The 16876-nt window shown below is 40.9% G+C and overlaps 1 protein-coding gene across 1 annotated transcript in view; it reads right to left on the bottom strand.

Moving 5' to 3' along the window:
* Positions 1-6894: 6894 nt before the first annotated feature.
* CLCN4 (Cl-/H+ antiporter 4) overlaps positions 6895-16876 on the bottom strand; it is a 31431-nt gene continuing 21449 nt past the window's right edge. Inside the window, exons 9-12 of the mRNA XM_035115114.3 lie at positions 16587-16773; positions 15826-16224; positions 12049-12265; positions 6895-8780 (exon numbers count right to left, since the gene is read on the bottom strand). Of these exons, the coding sequence (XP_034971005.3) occupies positions 8690-8780; positions 12049-12265; positions 15826-16224; positions 16587-16773 (894 nt within the window). The 3' untranslated portion in view covers positions 6895-8689. The remainder of the gene's footprint in view (positions 8781-12048; positions 12266-15825; positions 16225-16586; positions 16774-16876) is intronic.

Below are 16876 nucleotides of genomic sequence, written 5' to 3'. Positions count from 1 at the left end.
GTAAAGGGGGAAAAAATCATGATTGTGTCATGCCAGCTGCCTGGAGTTTGCTTTATGGAAATAGTAAACTTCAGGTTAGGAAGACACGCAAGTATTCTGGTTGCTTGGTTACACAGACAGGCTGTTGTTTGTTTTGAATGCTCAGACTACCTATCCTACATGCTTTTTCAGGGGAAAACAATTAAGAATGAGGAACTGTTAAAGGAAAGGCTTGCCAATTCAAAAATCTTCATCTAGTCATTATAGTGCAGGCATCCCCAAATTTGGCCCTCCAGCTGTTTTGGGACTACAATTCTCATCATCCCTAGCTAACAAGACCAGTGGGCAGGGATGATGGGAATTGTAGTCCCAAATCAGCTGGGGGGGCCGAGTTTGGGGATGCCTGCAGTATAGTGACTATACTGTGTCAATTTTACCTGTGGAGGTGGCTTGGGCAAAAACAAGCCCCATGTGAAAAACTCAAGTTACTTTGTCAGAGAAAACGCTACTTGAAGAATTTTGTGTGGTATTGTAAGTTTCCCACATGCAAAAGCATATTGGTTTTGAATATTATAATGGTGCCTGCCTGCCCACCCATTCTTGTAAGACTCCTGCAAAGAATTTTGCTGGTTACAGTTCTACTTATTGTATGCAAGCCTGCCCACACTTACCCCATTGGCTATAGTGGAATTTACTTCTGAGAAATGAGATATGGAATTGTGCTGACAGAATTAAGAGTTCTCAGGAGAGAAATGCCATTTTAGTCATGGGACGTACTGAAAACGATCAGCCATTTTGTTATCTTGCATGGACCCAAGCATCAGAAAGGGCCTTCTTCCTCAATTTTAAAAAAACTAGCTTTTAGAACAATATAAATAAATAAAGTCATCTCCCCTTCCTCTGGCTTTCCTTTGTAAACCACATGGATTTGTCCCCTAAGTGAAAAAGCCTGGGAGAGGGGAACACCCTTTTCCTGTGGCTGGGCTCAGAATTATGAAATACCAACATGTTCAACCCAAACCGCTCACTAACTTAAATTATTTGAACTCATTGCATTCCATGGCACAGTCTGTTCCACCCACTAATTCTCACCGCCTTGTCCCTGAATGCATTACTTAAGCACTCAGAAATCACTTCAAGTGATGTCACAACCTCAGCATTCGAGTATCACGGCCTTCCCAATTAGCATGCTGACCCATATTGGCAGCTCTTGGTAGAAATGATATATTCATAACAGGAACACTGTGAAGCATCAAACAGCCAAGGCAAGGAAACATGAATTATTGCTCTGGTCATATTGCATTCCCACCCACTCTTCTCCCCAGATATCTCACCCTGCTGTAAGAATTTAATATTCCCATTTTGATGCACTGCGGGGGCCACATTCCTCATAATGGAACTCACCAGCAAACAACGTAAATATGAAAATCGGGGGGGGGAGTGGAGTGTTGCTTGATGGTGGGTGATGGGAACACATATTTGACAGAAGCAAGTGATTCCCGCACTTAGAAGAATTGATTGTAACCTATTTAGCAGTCTGGAGAAAGAGTACTTAGTTGCTTCTAACTTTTTTTCTCTCTCCTGAGCTTTCAGCCAACTCTGCTTGGATTAAGACAAGCTACTTAATCTTTAAAATATGTGTTTCCATAACAAAGGACAGATCATGCATAAATTCTTCATAAGACCATGCAAGCCAGAGATGGAGGGCAGGGCCTATTGGAAACACACACACACCCAGGGCGCTATGTGTGCTAACATTGTTTTGTTCTTTCCAAAATGCAGCCTGTTGACAGGACGGCCACAAAAAGCTACTCAATTAACCACTTCTGGCCTGGGAAGAACTAACAGCAGTGTTATTTCTCTGTCCTTCCTTCTTCCTTCCTTTGCCTTTAGTCATGGCTGGGAAGTAGTAGTAGTGCTGGGAAGAATGAGTGGCGAAAGCAGAAAGAGTGGGCTAAAAATGAAAAGGGTATTTTGCCTTCTATTTAGAGTTGTTCTGATCTCTGTATGCTAATGCCATCCAAAATGCAGATCTATAATAATAATCTAGTGACTGTATGCTTCTGAGGGATAGTCGTCTAACCATAGGCTAGCTTCTCAGGAAGCAAATGATTTATGTTAATAATTCTGCACCATCAGAGGTTACACTTTGAACTGGATTAGTCCCTTGGGTGAATGTTTAACCACCTTTGGAGACTACTTCCTGTTCTGAAGAGAAATAAATGAGGCTGTGCTAGAATTCAGATGAGAATCCTCATTGCTCTACTTTCAGAGTGGAAAGAGGCAAAGGAGTTGTACATGAAAGGGATGGAAAGGTGGGAAGTGGGGGGGACGGACGGACACAAGAATCATGGAATCATGGAATTGTAGAGTTGGAAGGGGCCACCAGGGACACCTAGTCCAACCGCCTGCAATGCAGGAAGCTTTCACCCAATATGAGGCTCGGACCTACAACTCTCATATTAAGACTCATGCTCTACCAAGCTGAGCTGAAGAGCACTTTGTTCCAGAGTAAATGGGTAAGGATACAGCAGCTTTTTGTCTCTTTCACTGCTCTAGAACCGGGCTGGACTGGATACCCCAAGTGGCCAGAGTACATTAAAAAGGAACTAACAATGCAATTTCCACTAGGTTTTTCTCCTAGTGGAATTTTAGAAGCTATTGCTCATGGGCTCAGAGGCACTCTTCAGTCCAAGAGCCTCAGGATCAGGTAGGAAAGGCATTAATCTTTTCACTTGCCAATGGCATGTGGCTATCTTTTGCTCATAGTAAACTTGTGAAGCAGGACTATGTGATGAAATGTCTAATCCTTAACAATTTTAAATTGTTCTTGGCATGCCAGGCCCAGTACTTACATTCTAAGGAAACGTCTCAGATAATTTTAGCTTTGCTTTCCTCTCATTAGAAAGAACTCTCAAGTGCAGGCAGAAAAATTAAGAAATGACACGCAGCCCCACACCCATACTGTTTTACTGGAAAATGACAGTCTTATTTAAAACATTTTTAATTATTATTTTCACTTACAAATGGTGTCATACTTAATATCTCTTGGGGTACATTTGACCACAAAGCCAGATTGAGGCAGGATTTCTTTTCATGCTGATTTTCATAATTACTTTTATTAAAAATATTACTTTTATTATGCTGTTATTCTAATAAATAAATTTGTGTACTACATTATTCATTCCTATGTTTTTTGTCACTTCATGGGAAAGTAAAATCTTATGCTTTATCAGTTGTTGTTGTTGTGGTGGTCGTTTAGTCGTGACTCTTCGTGACCCCATCGACCAGAGCACACCAGGCACTCCTGTCTTCCACTGCCTCCCGCAATTTAGTCAAACTCATGTTAGCAGCTTTATCAGTTAGGTACATCCAAAACATGCATAGCATAAAATTGAGTACCAACCATTCATCAATCATTATCAAATGTTTATTCACCCGTTTAATCTGACATAATCTCATTTTCATGTATTAAAAATCATGTAATGTACTGCATTGGCATAAATTAAATACACTTTTCCTGATCAATCTCAGTCTTAAGTCAACCGTGCTCAGTGACAACACAATTTTGATCCTCAGAATCAATTAAATAACAAGGGAATTGGATCAATATATTATTGAGTCCTTCCAGAAATTATTGAGCTCTGCTGTGCAATAATATACAGACAGAAAATTAACACTAGCTGATAATTGTGTAAAGAATTTTTAGAAACAAAATTTATTAGCCAGCAAATATTCATTGACCAATATGGCTAATGCTGACAATCTTTATGTCACTTTTATCTGCATGCAAAAATAAGGGCAGTGAGAGCACAGGCCAGAGTCACATGTCATTACAGACTTCCATCCTTTGCCTGTGATGGGGGGAATTCCCCAAATAATAAATCCTTTGACACACAAGGCTCTGGATTGTTAAGAGGCTGGGTTGTTTTTTGTTTAATGCTTTCATCTGTCTCTGGATAAATTGATTAGACACATTTTATCAACTGATAGATTAATTTCAACTGGACTTTTCTCTGCATAACTCTCCACTGTGAATCCCCCCCCCCAAATGAAATTTGTAGGGAGAAAGCTTCATAGTGGCACTATGTCAAGCAAACATGTTTGATTTTTGTATCCAATGACAGAATTAGTATTTGACAATGTTTGGCAATTGATGCACACAGATACCAAGGATGTTAATGTATTGTTATCTGATATGTGATAATATAGCACTGTGGTTTTCAGATTCTCAGGGAACATTTTCTACCTTGTCCTGTCTGACAAAAAAAAAAGCATTGCATATCTGCAACTTCCGTACATTACAAAAGCTTCTAGGCCAGATTTAAGGGATTCAAGAGTTCCTCAGCCCCCCAACCATCCTTTGTAGTGTGCAATTCATAAAAGATGAGCAGTGGTTGGCTAGCTATCTACCAGGAGAGCCTGTCTGTTATTATTGATCTTCAGGTTCCCCTTATATCCTTCCTTACCTGCAGAACAGGATTGAAAACCACTTGATGGCTGCAGTATTTCACATTTGACAGCCTTTGAATGCAGCAGCATTTTTAATCTTACAGGGTTAACTATGAGATAATGTTCAATGGTAATTAGTATTTAACAGTTCTCCATTTACAAATCATATTTGACATTTCTCAGTGTCAAAAAAGCCCCAAAATCTCTGGTTTTTATATTCAACTTCTGAAGATAAAAAAATTCAGACTTGAAAATGTCATACTATTATGAATGGCATAAGTGAAAGGGGAAAAAGGCAAATTTAAAATACTTACAAATATTAATTTCACTTGGTGGATGCAGATTTTTTAAATAAAGTCTCAGCATCTGCAAAAAAAAGGGACGATCTTTGTGCTTAACGATGGAAAACGTAATTTGCTTCTAGATACAATTTATTTTCTTACTCCCTAATGTATAAAGTAGATTACACGTACATCCCAAATTAAAATTTATTTTCCTCCCTATATTTCAAGGACAGGAGACCTGTACAGAGGATAAATAGTTCTCAATAGCCAGAACATAAATTACAGATAAATTCAGAGAGGAGGTAGATCATTTGCCCCTCTATTCAAAATTGAGTTGCTGAGTAGTAAAAATACAAGCCTTCCAAAATAAAGTGGCATTAATTCGTGTTCCCTTTTTAAGATGCTGCATTTTATTGCTATTAGTATTTTTGTGTAAGCCACTTTCTTATTTTAATTTTAAAAGAGAAACCTATAAATGAAATGAAATAAGATTTATGCACACCTGGTATAATATGAGGCAGTTTCAACAGTTAATATATATTAACCAAGAGATGTAAAATGTATCTACATAAAAATGTACACCTCTTTGTTAATAAGCATGTACCAAATTCCTCTGTGTGGACCTCTTGTGAGTACATGCAAGTTTTACCTACATGTAAACTAGCAAATAGACATTTCAGTGAGTCCTTTTCTCCTGTGTTTGGAATTCAGAAATGCAAAACTATATTCTGAGAACGGGCATTTCATTGAGTTGGGCTCCCTAAAGTCCCGAGCTACTCTGTTGATTTGGATGCCCCACAAAACGCTGCATTTGTAAAACAACCACTTTATTTTATTTTATCATTTTATTTTATGCGGAATCAAACTGACTAGGGAAACATTTTGAGCTTGAATGGGGAGTGAGTGACAGGAGGTACCTTCTAGGATTTAATCGCAGTGAACTGAATGACAAAGAGCTGCTCTGAAACAGGTCGAGATGCCTCCCAAAGTTACAGAGAAAAACTGAATCTTGTGGCTCGTGCACACCCTTAATACATACACCCAAATAAATAGTGTTATGGTGCTTGTAGTAAAATTGTGAGCTAGAAAACTGAGGTTTTTAAAGGGACCCACATCATCACTACTGACTATTATATCATACCTCACTCTTGCAAGCTATACTTTGAACAATGTGCTTATCAGATCGGCCTTAGCATCAGATTTCCTCTTCCTATACTTAATGTCTGGGGCTGTTCTACAATATGATATTATTTAATCCGTATTTGGTTCCATGCGCTGTTCAGAACTATAGGTTTTGACTTTTAGAAAACTTAACTTTGAGAGTGTGTGTTTTTCTACAATTTATGACCCATTGCTAACTTGGCTACCTAATAAAGGCTTGGACTTCAGTTTTAAAATGTTTGCATTGTGGCTTGTTCAGGCAGTCACATTAAAATATGAAGATAGCTAGGTCACGTTCCCTCAACCCACGTTTGCAGGTCCATTTGTCTGCCGTGGATAGGGATAATTTTCAAACGAGTTAGGCATTCCGCGCCCCGCGCCCCAATAATGGTGTGTCACACTTGGGAAAATTATTACTATCTTTGGGTGCCATTTTTGTTCCACCCCACTCCCAAGCTGATGAAAAACTATGTACTGACCACTTTGGCCCAAGTCTTGTTTCATGGTTCTTGTGACTGCCATGCACCGATGTTTCTTAAATGCCACTTCCATGCTGTTATAAGCAATTTAATCTCCAGGTCATGAGCATTGGAGTAAGGTAATTGTTAGGCATAGCCCACAGCATACCCACAAATACAGTAGATGCCGTATAAATGCATTGTTCAACCATCCACAAGCAATTTAAACCAAAGTACTCATTGATGTTGATGGAATTACAGTCCAAGGAGTCCACATTTACCAATTTGCAAAGCTGTTCTGTAGTGTCTCTACTTTTCCAAGTATGTGGAGTTCTGAGAGATATTTTTAGTGTCTCACATTCTTCTAGTACAAGGCTATCCAACATGGTGATCTCCTGGTGTCATAGACTACAACTCCCATCATCCCTGACCGCTGGCTGGAGATGATGGGAGTTGTAATCCAGCAACATCTGAAAGGCACCATTTTGCTACCTCTGTTCCAGTAGTAAACAATATCAGCCAAAGAAGCCATAATAAAACGAGAACTGAATATCACAAAACATTTTTCTACCTTTCTTTAACGAGATAAAACTTTCCATATGACTCTTGTGCCCAAGAAGATGCGGAGATTATCTCTGCTGTAACAGAGTGTTAGAACCTTCAAGTCTGCGCAAAGAACTTCCAACTGGAGGAATAAGAAAGTAGCTAGAACTGGTACAGAAGTGCGTTCATTACACAGAAAACATGGTTTACAAAGTATTTTACACTGCAAAAAAAACACTGTGGCGTAAACCAAAAAATGATGCAATATTTGCATAGAGAAGTAATAAATATTAACAACTTTGCTGTGCATTAAGAAGGATTAAAAAAATCCTATTGATAAAAATACTGAAGCTAATTTCCCATTATCTTTCATGACCAAGAGATGTGGCTATGGTTCAACTTTCACATGCCATGAGCTTGGAAAAACTGTGATAAAATCTCCAGAATGTAGTCAATTGTAGATTTTACCACTGTGGAAACAGTGGCCCAGTTTGCATGGTTTAGCATTACATAAATAAACTCATGCACTCTCCTCTCTTCCTCCTGCATAGACAAGATGAGGGCTTGGGCAGTGTTTAGTTCTGCTTACATAAAAGTCCTTGCTTGCAGTTGCATATGAAACAGAGGTCATGGTTTGTTTTTTTCAAAATCAACTTCTGGTTAATGTAAAAGCCAGGTTGCTTCAAAACTGACCAAAACTACTTGTAAATCATGATCCCTGGTTCATGCAAACTGGGATTCTGTAAGAGAAGGAGAAGCATGACCCAAGTCGTATTCTTGCTCATTCCAGCCTGCGCATGCAGTGTTAAACCAAAGTTTAGCATTACATGCAAATGCAGCCAATGAGAAGAAATATTCACCATGTAAAAATGACAGTCAGAAGTCACATCATGGCAATTTCATCACATCAAAAATGAACGTGAGAATTTAGGTTGGACAAAATTTAGTAAACGAAACCAGTTTTACAATGCTGAAAGTCAACTGAAGCACAGCTTTAAATCTATTTTGTCTATCTAAAAAAATAGGCAAAAGCAATACATTTTTCATAAAATTATACATTTCCTGAAAATACTTTAGCATAATCCATTAACAAATAAGTGCTAAACTTAGGAGAGAGAGAAAAAACATGGCTAGCACACAGTTGTTTTGAACACAACGTTTTTGCATTTGTCTTAATACTGTATTTATAAAGATGCTTGCTATTTTTCTACATCACCCTATCGAGTTGGTGGCATTCCTCCATGCTTCCCATTCCTTTTCAACACAAACCATTTCACACCTATGCATGCACCAACCAAGCAGTTATAAGTACCTTGGTTGCTACTTATATGTAATTCTGTGGGATCAAACCTCTTGGTGACTTCCTCCTCATCCTCCCCTCCCACACACTTTATCACAGCACTCACATTTTGACTCAAGGCTGATCATGTAGTAGAGTTTCTGCCCCCCCCCATCAGAGTTTATGTGCAAAGGGGTCAGGGAAAACAACTAGGTGATGATGGCTCCTGAGGAAACTACCACGGAAGGGAAGAACTGGAAACTCACCATGGGAACGCTACAAGAGTTAGCGTTTAGCCCAAGCTCATCTGCAGGTGGACAGCATTTCCAAACTCTAACGTTGCATTTGCGCTCCCCCCCCCCCCCCGTCAGCATTTTCCTTTGGTTCTGCCCTGGATATGATTCCAACTTATTTAAATCTCATTTTAACAAAACGAAACGAAACGAAAATGAAGTACTGTACAAAATCCACATCTATTAGTCCAGTAAAGTTCCCTTGAAAGCTTAGATCCCGGCCTGTCCTCTGAGATCAGCCTAGTTAAACATGATGGATTCAGGGTCCTGATTAGCCATTTGAGCCATATGCCTTAACACATCCTTTTTTGTTATGATGCCCAGAAGCCTCCTAGAGAAGAAGAGAAGGAAAGAAACAGAAAAGGTCATTAATCATGAGTCTGTCTCATCTGCTTCTCAAATTCTGCTGCAGGCAGAACTTCACTATAAAGAAACAGAGCAATTTTTAAAAAACCAGAAAATTGGAATATTAGAAAACTGATTCCCGCTAATGAATACACAGGTTGCTGAAGAAAACTCACAATACCATACCATACCATACCATACCATACCATACCATACACATAACCATGCTTTTACTCTGGGTTTTCCCCACCACATTTGGCAAAATGATAAATCTGCCGTAGTTCCTCTAGCTGCATTCCTGAATGTATGCTAGGTAAGGCTGGTCCTTGGGCAAGTAAGAACTTATGCCACCTGACATCATCTCTCAAACCTCTTTCTGGAATAGTTTCTGGCCTGTAGGCCACAACAAGCTGAGCTCAGTCCAAGCCAGACCACAAGGAGATGGATGCATACAAGAATCTCAAATGACTTGCAGCCTAAGGCCTTTGAACCAAGTATTGATGGGCATCTTAAATGAAAGATTTCTTGAAGGCAACTAGATTTTATCCCCCACAACCCCCTGGAAAAAAACCGGATGCAATCTCTCAAGGATTATTCCATTTCACCATTTGTACACAATCACATACGAGTTTATTCATGTTTCAGCTGTAGGCTGCCATGTCAGTTGCAGAAATGTAAACACCACAATAGCTTGTAGGCAACAACAAAACAGCAGAATCATTCAGAAACTTACTCCAACAAGGTGGGGGGATTTAAATCAATGCTGATTTATAAACAGTTTACTGCTGGGAAACAACATTTCCTTGTAGGTTAACTGCCAAATTTTGAACATAGATCAAATTGTCAATTTTTAGACAACCTACCAATAATCAACAAAGGAAAGTTAAAGATTTCTAACTTTCTAGTAAAGAAGACAGGGGGAAATGTAATAAGAAATATCTCCCACCAATACTGGGACTTGGATACAAAGGTCAGCTTTCAGACACAATGTCTGGGAAATGGCTCTCAAAAAATCAGTGTGCCTTATTTAACAGGATACGGCAATAATAGCTCTCTGAATTTACTGACACATTTGGTCATATAGCAATTTAGCACAGGAATTTTCCCCAAAGGATCATGGGAACTGTAGTTTACCTCCTCACAGTGCAGCAGCAGCACCTGCTCAGAGGATTCCCAAAGAGAGGGGAGAGGAGAGCAGGCTGAGGGAACACTCCCCAAGGAAGGGTGTTTGAAAAGGGGTGAGAGGCTGCCAGCTCTTTAGGCAAGGGGTGAGATAACTGGGCCCCTGAGCCCCAAAGGGGTGCTGCAGAAAAAAATGTAGTTGGTCAAGGGATTCGTGGACTCGAAAAGGTTGAAAACATCTGCCCTGGAGTATCTGGTGAATTCCTCAAGAGCCAGAGAGTTTACATTGTATCAGAAAAGTATGAGCTGTTGGGTTTAGAAGTCACTCTTCAATACCACCTTGCCTTCTACTTCAACTGTGAAATGAGCACTCAACGCATCCAACCTTGAAAATGTACTTTATAGCCAGGTACATCAGTTGTTCCACCACTGAAGCTTGGCCTGAATCGTGACTTCAGACTGTTTAGAATCCAATTTGAGCTTCTGAGGGACATACTCTGCATTCCTCGCAAGGTCACGGTTTCACTCGAGTTAGCTTCTGCCTCTTATTTTTAATTCCTCACCTTCCTGTAGGTTCCTAAGTCATGTGCACTTTCCGTTCGTGGAAAAACAAACCTCCGCTGGTTAATTCCCTTCATTTGTCATTCAGTTCAGGATTTTCATAAGCACTTTAGGCGCAGTTAAATCTAGCTAGAGGCTCAACACACAAGCAAAACATTTGCTAACAATGACATTCTGCTGGCACTCCTCCCCAGCAGCAAAATATTTGGCAGTCGTGCTGTCTATAGCCACAGTTTAATTACATGCATTATGAATGCTGCTCTCGTCAGGAGAGAGAGGGGTGCACGACTATGAGCATGAAGGAAAAATATTTTCAAAGGGAACTAGTGATAAAGAATCTTTGGTAACCTGTCAGGCCCAAATTTGTACATTACCAGCACCTGCCCTTGCCTGTTCTCCCTTCCAAGAACATGCAAGTGGAAACCTCCATGCTAATGCCTGTTCACATAGGAGGCCCCACTTAAAATGTTTTATCTCACTCAAATAAAGAAAAATGGAAGTTGCATTGGCACAGGAGTCCCAGTTCACATGTTATCAGAAGTCTGTGGTGCAAAAGCTGGGCTGTCCACCCATTTCTCTCTCTCACAAGGGATGCTGACGCTGAAAATATTATGGACTCTTGCATTCTGAATCTGGCTCTACCGGTAACACCATTGGCTCCCAATATGCTTCCGAGCACAATTCAAAGTGTTGGTGCTTTAAAGCCCTAAACAGCCTTGGTCCAGTATACCTGAAGGAGCATCTCTCCACCCCCATCGTTCAGCCCGGACACTGAGGTCCAGCGCCGAGGGCCTTCTGGCGGTTCCCTCCCTGCAAGGTGTGAGGTTACAGGGAACCAGGCAGAGGGCCTTCTTGGTAGTGGCGCCCGCCCTGTGGAACACCCTCCCATCAGATGTCAAGGAAATAAACAACTATCTGACTTTTAAAAGATATCCGAGGGCAGCCCTGTTTAGGGAAGTTTTTAATGTTTGTTGTTTTATTGTGTTTTTAATATTCTGTTGGGATCCATCCAGAGTGGCTGGGGAGGGCCAGGCAGATGGGCGTTGTATAAGTATATTATTATTATTATTATTATTATTATTATCATCATCATCATCATGTTCACTTTCCATATGGATTAATTCACTGTTCCATAATCATTATTTTTTACAAAGTATCATTGTATTACAATTATAGCAGGTCACAGGGTTGTTTTTGTTTTCATTCCCCAATAAATGTATTCGCCTCTGCATCCCTCCATATCCCCAACCTTTCTTTGTAGAAGTAGGTTTGGAAACTAGTGGCATTTGTTTCAGCCAGCTGCTCCTGACTTTCCTTCAGCTTCTTAGCCTGAAGACTCACCCAGGCCATCCATAATTTTTCAGAAACAAACAATAATTTTCTAGTCATAAATAGTATGAATCGAGCTAGGTTGTCTGAAGTGGTTCTCTACTAGGTTATTATTTATGTGGACAGCCTACGAAAATCTAACAATTCCAATGAGCAGGGCAAAATAGCTCCAACTTATTATGCCAGCATCTTAGCTGCAGACCCTTTTTTGCCTGCTCAGTTACATATATCCAGCTACTTACCCACTGCGTGTGACAAGACACTGCCTGAGTCCAAGCTTCCGGAAAATGTCTACCACCGTTTCCATGGGCGTGTGGTCTGTGACAGTAAAGGGGCTCAGATTGAGAATACGCCGGAGCTTCAGGGGGTGAGGGCTGTTTGCTGGGACTTCCGGAGGCTCTTCAGTGAAATAGATAATGGAATTGCTGACTACACCATCCTGGCGCTGCCTTGCGTTTTCTGTGTAACGGATAGATAAGGGAAAATACACTTAAAATGAATGCAACATCCATTCTTCATTTATTTATTTATTAGATCTATATGCTGACCTTCATCAGAAGATCTCAGGGGTTCACAGAATAAAATACAGGATAAAAGCAAGGAAAGAATTAAAACAAAACAGCAAAACAATAACACACCCACACCCTTACCACAAACACGTTTAAAAAACTGTAGAATATTAATCAGCCAAAGGCCTGGTTGAAGAGGAAGGTTTTTGCCAGGTGAACCTCCCTGGGGAGATCACGCCTCAAGTGGGGAGCTACTGCAGAAAAGGCCCATTCTTGTGTTGCCACCCTCCGGACCTCACGTGGAAGAGGCACACAAAGAAGGCCCTCAGATGATGAAAGTAAGAAAAATTAGCGACCTGAAAGTCCTTTAAGCTGTTATGAATTGCAAAGTATGTATCAGTACTGTGATGCAGGCCCAGAACCAGTACATGGTTTGCTTGAAGAGGCCTACTGCTACTGACATCAGGTCTGGTCAGAGACACCCCTTTTTATTTGTTTGGCGTTGCTGGACAATGGACAGACGCCAACTGGCCCCAGCCCTGGTAAGCTTGTGAGGGGCTCGGGCTCTGTGAGCTGCTGTGGTGGGTCACTGAAGAATGGCACTAAGGGCCCAATCTTGTATTGTTCAGTAGTATTTTGGTGTGGAGTTGACATTATGCAATTCACACACACACATTTGTAACCTGTTTGTAGCAAGAGTAACTGATGACTTGCTTGAGTCAACATAACATCGCAGGTTAACTGCTACACACACAGAATGTGGGCAGCATCCAATAGGTTCACCTCACTCTAATGTAATATTTTTAAATGAAATCTGGCTTGAGAGCAATCACGTTTTTGGCCTTTAAGCAATGCAAATGAATACGTAAAGAAGGAGGGGGGAAATGTACATCTTGAATTGAAAGTGGACTGAACCGTAAATACCCGATTCATTGGTGTAGATTTAATAAAGATTTATTTCAGAGTACAAACATTAACTTGTAAAGTTAAAAGGAATATGCATTCCTTGCTTGATAAATTCAAATGTTATGAGATCAAAAATTCATGACACCCAGCATAGTGAGAAAGGTGAGGTGATATGGGGAAAATATTTTAAGCACAGAAAGCATCCAGAATCAATTTATTACTCAGAAACTACTCAGTTGAGGATATGTGAGTTCCGCAAGCTAAAACAAACTACTGTACTACCTTAAACAAAGCATGGCCTAATTCATATGTAACAGCCACACCATTCCTCCCTCCCTCTTCCTGCCACATGTTAAAACCCTCTCACTTCCTGGTTTGGGCAAACCATTGTTTGCCATGATGTTCAAACTGAGCAAATGGCAATTCAAAAACAGAATTGAAAACCCATTTCAAACTGTGGCTTCCTATTCTGGTTTAGAGTCTAACTATATTCCCCCAATTTAGGTAAAACAGCAATCTAAAGTTTACCTGAACAAGGAAGTAAGGCGACGGCGAGGAATCAGAATGCATGGAGGATGGGTCCATTTAAATCATGACTCTTTAATAGCATTTTTTTTTAAGTGTACAGGACCTAAAGTGATTACAGTACTTAGATGTGCCTGAATTAGTTTAATCACCTATATTGTAGCAACAGTCCTTATTTGACTTTCAAAAATAATTCTCTTAAACCAGGCATGTCCAAAGTCCGTCTTGGGGGCCTAATCCGGTCGGTTTAATCTGGCCCCTGTGGCAGTTTAATTCCTGGGGTAAAATCCCCCCAAAAGCTCAACAACTTCAATCCTTAAAGGTAAACAACTTTGGTTGGCCCTTTGGTTGGTCCTCACGGCCCTTCACTTCATCAAATCTGGCCCTCTTTGAAAAAAGTTTGGACACCACAGTCTTAAACAAATGGCATCCCTCAGTTCCTACATTGCAGTATATATTATATACTATATATTCTAATAATGGCTAGTCCTATATCCTCCCCACTCTAATGTTTGCATAGAAATCCTCTGAACAATTATTGCGGAAGGATGCACCGAGAGAGGCTAATGCCCTTTACCCTCTCTCTCTCCTTTCCCTTCTATTTCCTGTGTGCATGATGAAAGCTCAAGGACACGGAAAGCCATCTAAAAATATCCTGTCTTCAAACACATATCCTAACTAGAGCCAACAATTTTTCCTCTTGATTGATTTGAGTTGGGGCTGATCTTAAGAAGGGGGCTTTATTACTACAAGTGTGTGTTTGTATCTATACACACTTCTTTCCCATCAATCATGGAGCACAAATGTGTCTCTAACTTTTAAAATCCAGAAACACAGGCTTTCCATCGCTATCCAGTTGCATTCTGTTAAAGGACCCCTGGACAGTTAAGTACAGTCAAAGGCAACTATGGGGGACGGCGCTCATCACTTTCAGGCCAAGTGAGCCAGCGTTTGTCCACAGACAGCTTTCCGGGTCATGTGGCCAGCAGGATTAAACCGTTTCTGGTGCAATGGGACACCGTGATGCACAGAAACGCTGTTTGCCTCCTGTAGCATCGATGGGCTTAAAACTGCCAAATCCAAAGCTTTATCACCTTCCAATTTACTGCAATTCACATAAACATTAACTTTTCTACTGTCTTCATATTATAAATGTGCCCTTTATTGAAATTGCAATGTGCTTCCTGTCACCTACGCCAGTCCCCACCCCACCCCCGCACATACATTTGCCACAGCTCAAATATAATCTTGTCAAAACCAATTTGTCAGACTTAAACTTGGATAAGGTATGGGCCCTGAAGAGGTAAAGGGAGGTAGAGGGAAATGAAGCATATATAAACTGAAGGTTCCTCTCTTCAAACAGTATATTTCTGTAATGCAGCTTTTGCCAATCTTTTCTGATGGGAGTTGCCGTTCAAAACATTGGAAGGACACCAGGCTGGCGAAGTACAGAAGTAATAACAGAGGGAAAACTATCCTATGAAGCTAATCCTGAAAGAATCGATAGGTTGTGCCCAACATCCTCTGCCCACTAGCACAATGACTCTTGTGCTAGCTGATGGATGAGTTACGGAATTAGGAATCCAACGCAACAGTTGTACTAGCAGAAACTCACCGTGAAAGAGATTGAGCAATTTACTGCACTATGGCATTAAAAGCAACTTGATTATGCATTCTCCTGCAGAACACATTTGCCGCTGCATTGGATACAACCCCAACTATACTCTTTAAAGCAAAGCTTCAAAAGATGGCATAAGTCCTACTCAGGCATTCAACCCGTACATGATTCCAATGGCATGACGGTGCAGCAGGAACGTGCTCACTGGCTCTGTCGCCTATGTCACTTTCCACACATTGGTAAGGAGCCTGCTCTCAAGGGGTGAAGGCAGCAGGGCCAGGCAACACTGGGGCCGCCCTCCACGCTCTCCCTACCTAGTGAATCACTGAGATGACATGCCAAGCTTAGGTCTTTTGAGACCTGATCCCTCATCCCCACACAGCTCTCTTACTCCTCTCCTCTTCTTCTATGTCATCTATAACAGTAAGCATATCTCTAGACGATACAGACTCGATACTTACTTATGGCAAGAATCAACTCCCGCCTCTGTGCAAAGCCTATAAGGCGTTCAGAGTCCTTAGAAACCACCACTGGAAAGCCGTTGTAGTCCGTCTCCTTGATTAACGTCTCCACATCTTCTACCGTCATGCTGTCTTGGGTCAGGACGGAGAGAGCCGGCTCTCCGCGCCTAGGCCTCATGACATCAGTGGCCAGTGTTCTGTGGGTGAACTCATCCTTCGCATCCAGAAACGGATAGCCGTTCAAATGGATGTGTGCCTCGTAGATCCCTTCTTTGCCAAAGGCATCAGCTACCCATTTGCTAGTGACAGCTGCAGCCATCAAGGGTACTATGTACTCCAATCCTCCTGTTAACTCAAACATGATCACGACAAGAGAGACTGTCATTCTGGTGACTCCGCCTGTCGAAAGAGAGAGGACCTTTGGTAATGGAAACGATTTGCAACATACATGGGTATCTTTAGCAGTATACCAGGATAACCTACGATTCCTAAATCAGAAGCAATGTTGATTTTTTTTAATATAAAGTTTATTTTTTTAAAAAAAAACAAACAGGCATGATAGAGGTTGAAAACTATTTTCTATAAAGCAACATTACATCAGTAAATACATCCATGAATGGTGAGTTCTTAAAACTTAAAAATAAGGTCCCAGCAATGAATCTCCCTTCTGATCAGCAAGCGTGGTTTAGATCACAGCGCCATCTGTGTCCCTATTTAAATACCACATTACATACAGCCAAGAGAAAAGTCACATATTGTACCTAAACAAGCTGCAGCTCCCACCATAGCATAAAGTCCTGGGGTAACACAGTCAGCTCCTGGCCTGCACCAGTTCCGGAAGATGATCCAGTCGTGGTGATGGTAGGCCATCTGCTCCACTCCGATCCCAACTATTCTTCCAGCGATAGCTCCCACAGCCATACTAGGTATGAAGAGTCCTGAAGGGATCTCAAATAACGTAAGCAGAAGTGAAAAGTCAGATTCTCAAAAGGTCAGCTTGACTACATACAATGAAGGCGATTTTAAAGTAATAAATAACTTGTGAATGCAT

This window comes from Zootoca vivipara, chromosome 4, assembly GCF_965207765.1.
Source record: "Zootoca vivipara chromosome 4, rZooViv2.hap1.1, whole genome shotgun sequence".
Taxonomy (NCBI): Eukaryota; Metazoa; Chordata; class Lepidosauria; order Squamata; family Lacertidae; genus Zootoca; species Zootoca vivipara.
This window is presented reverse-complemented; position numbering and strand designations above follow the sequence as displayed.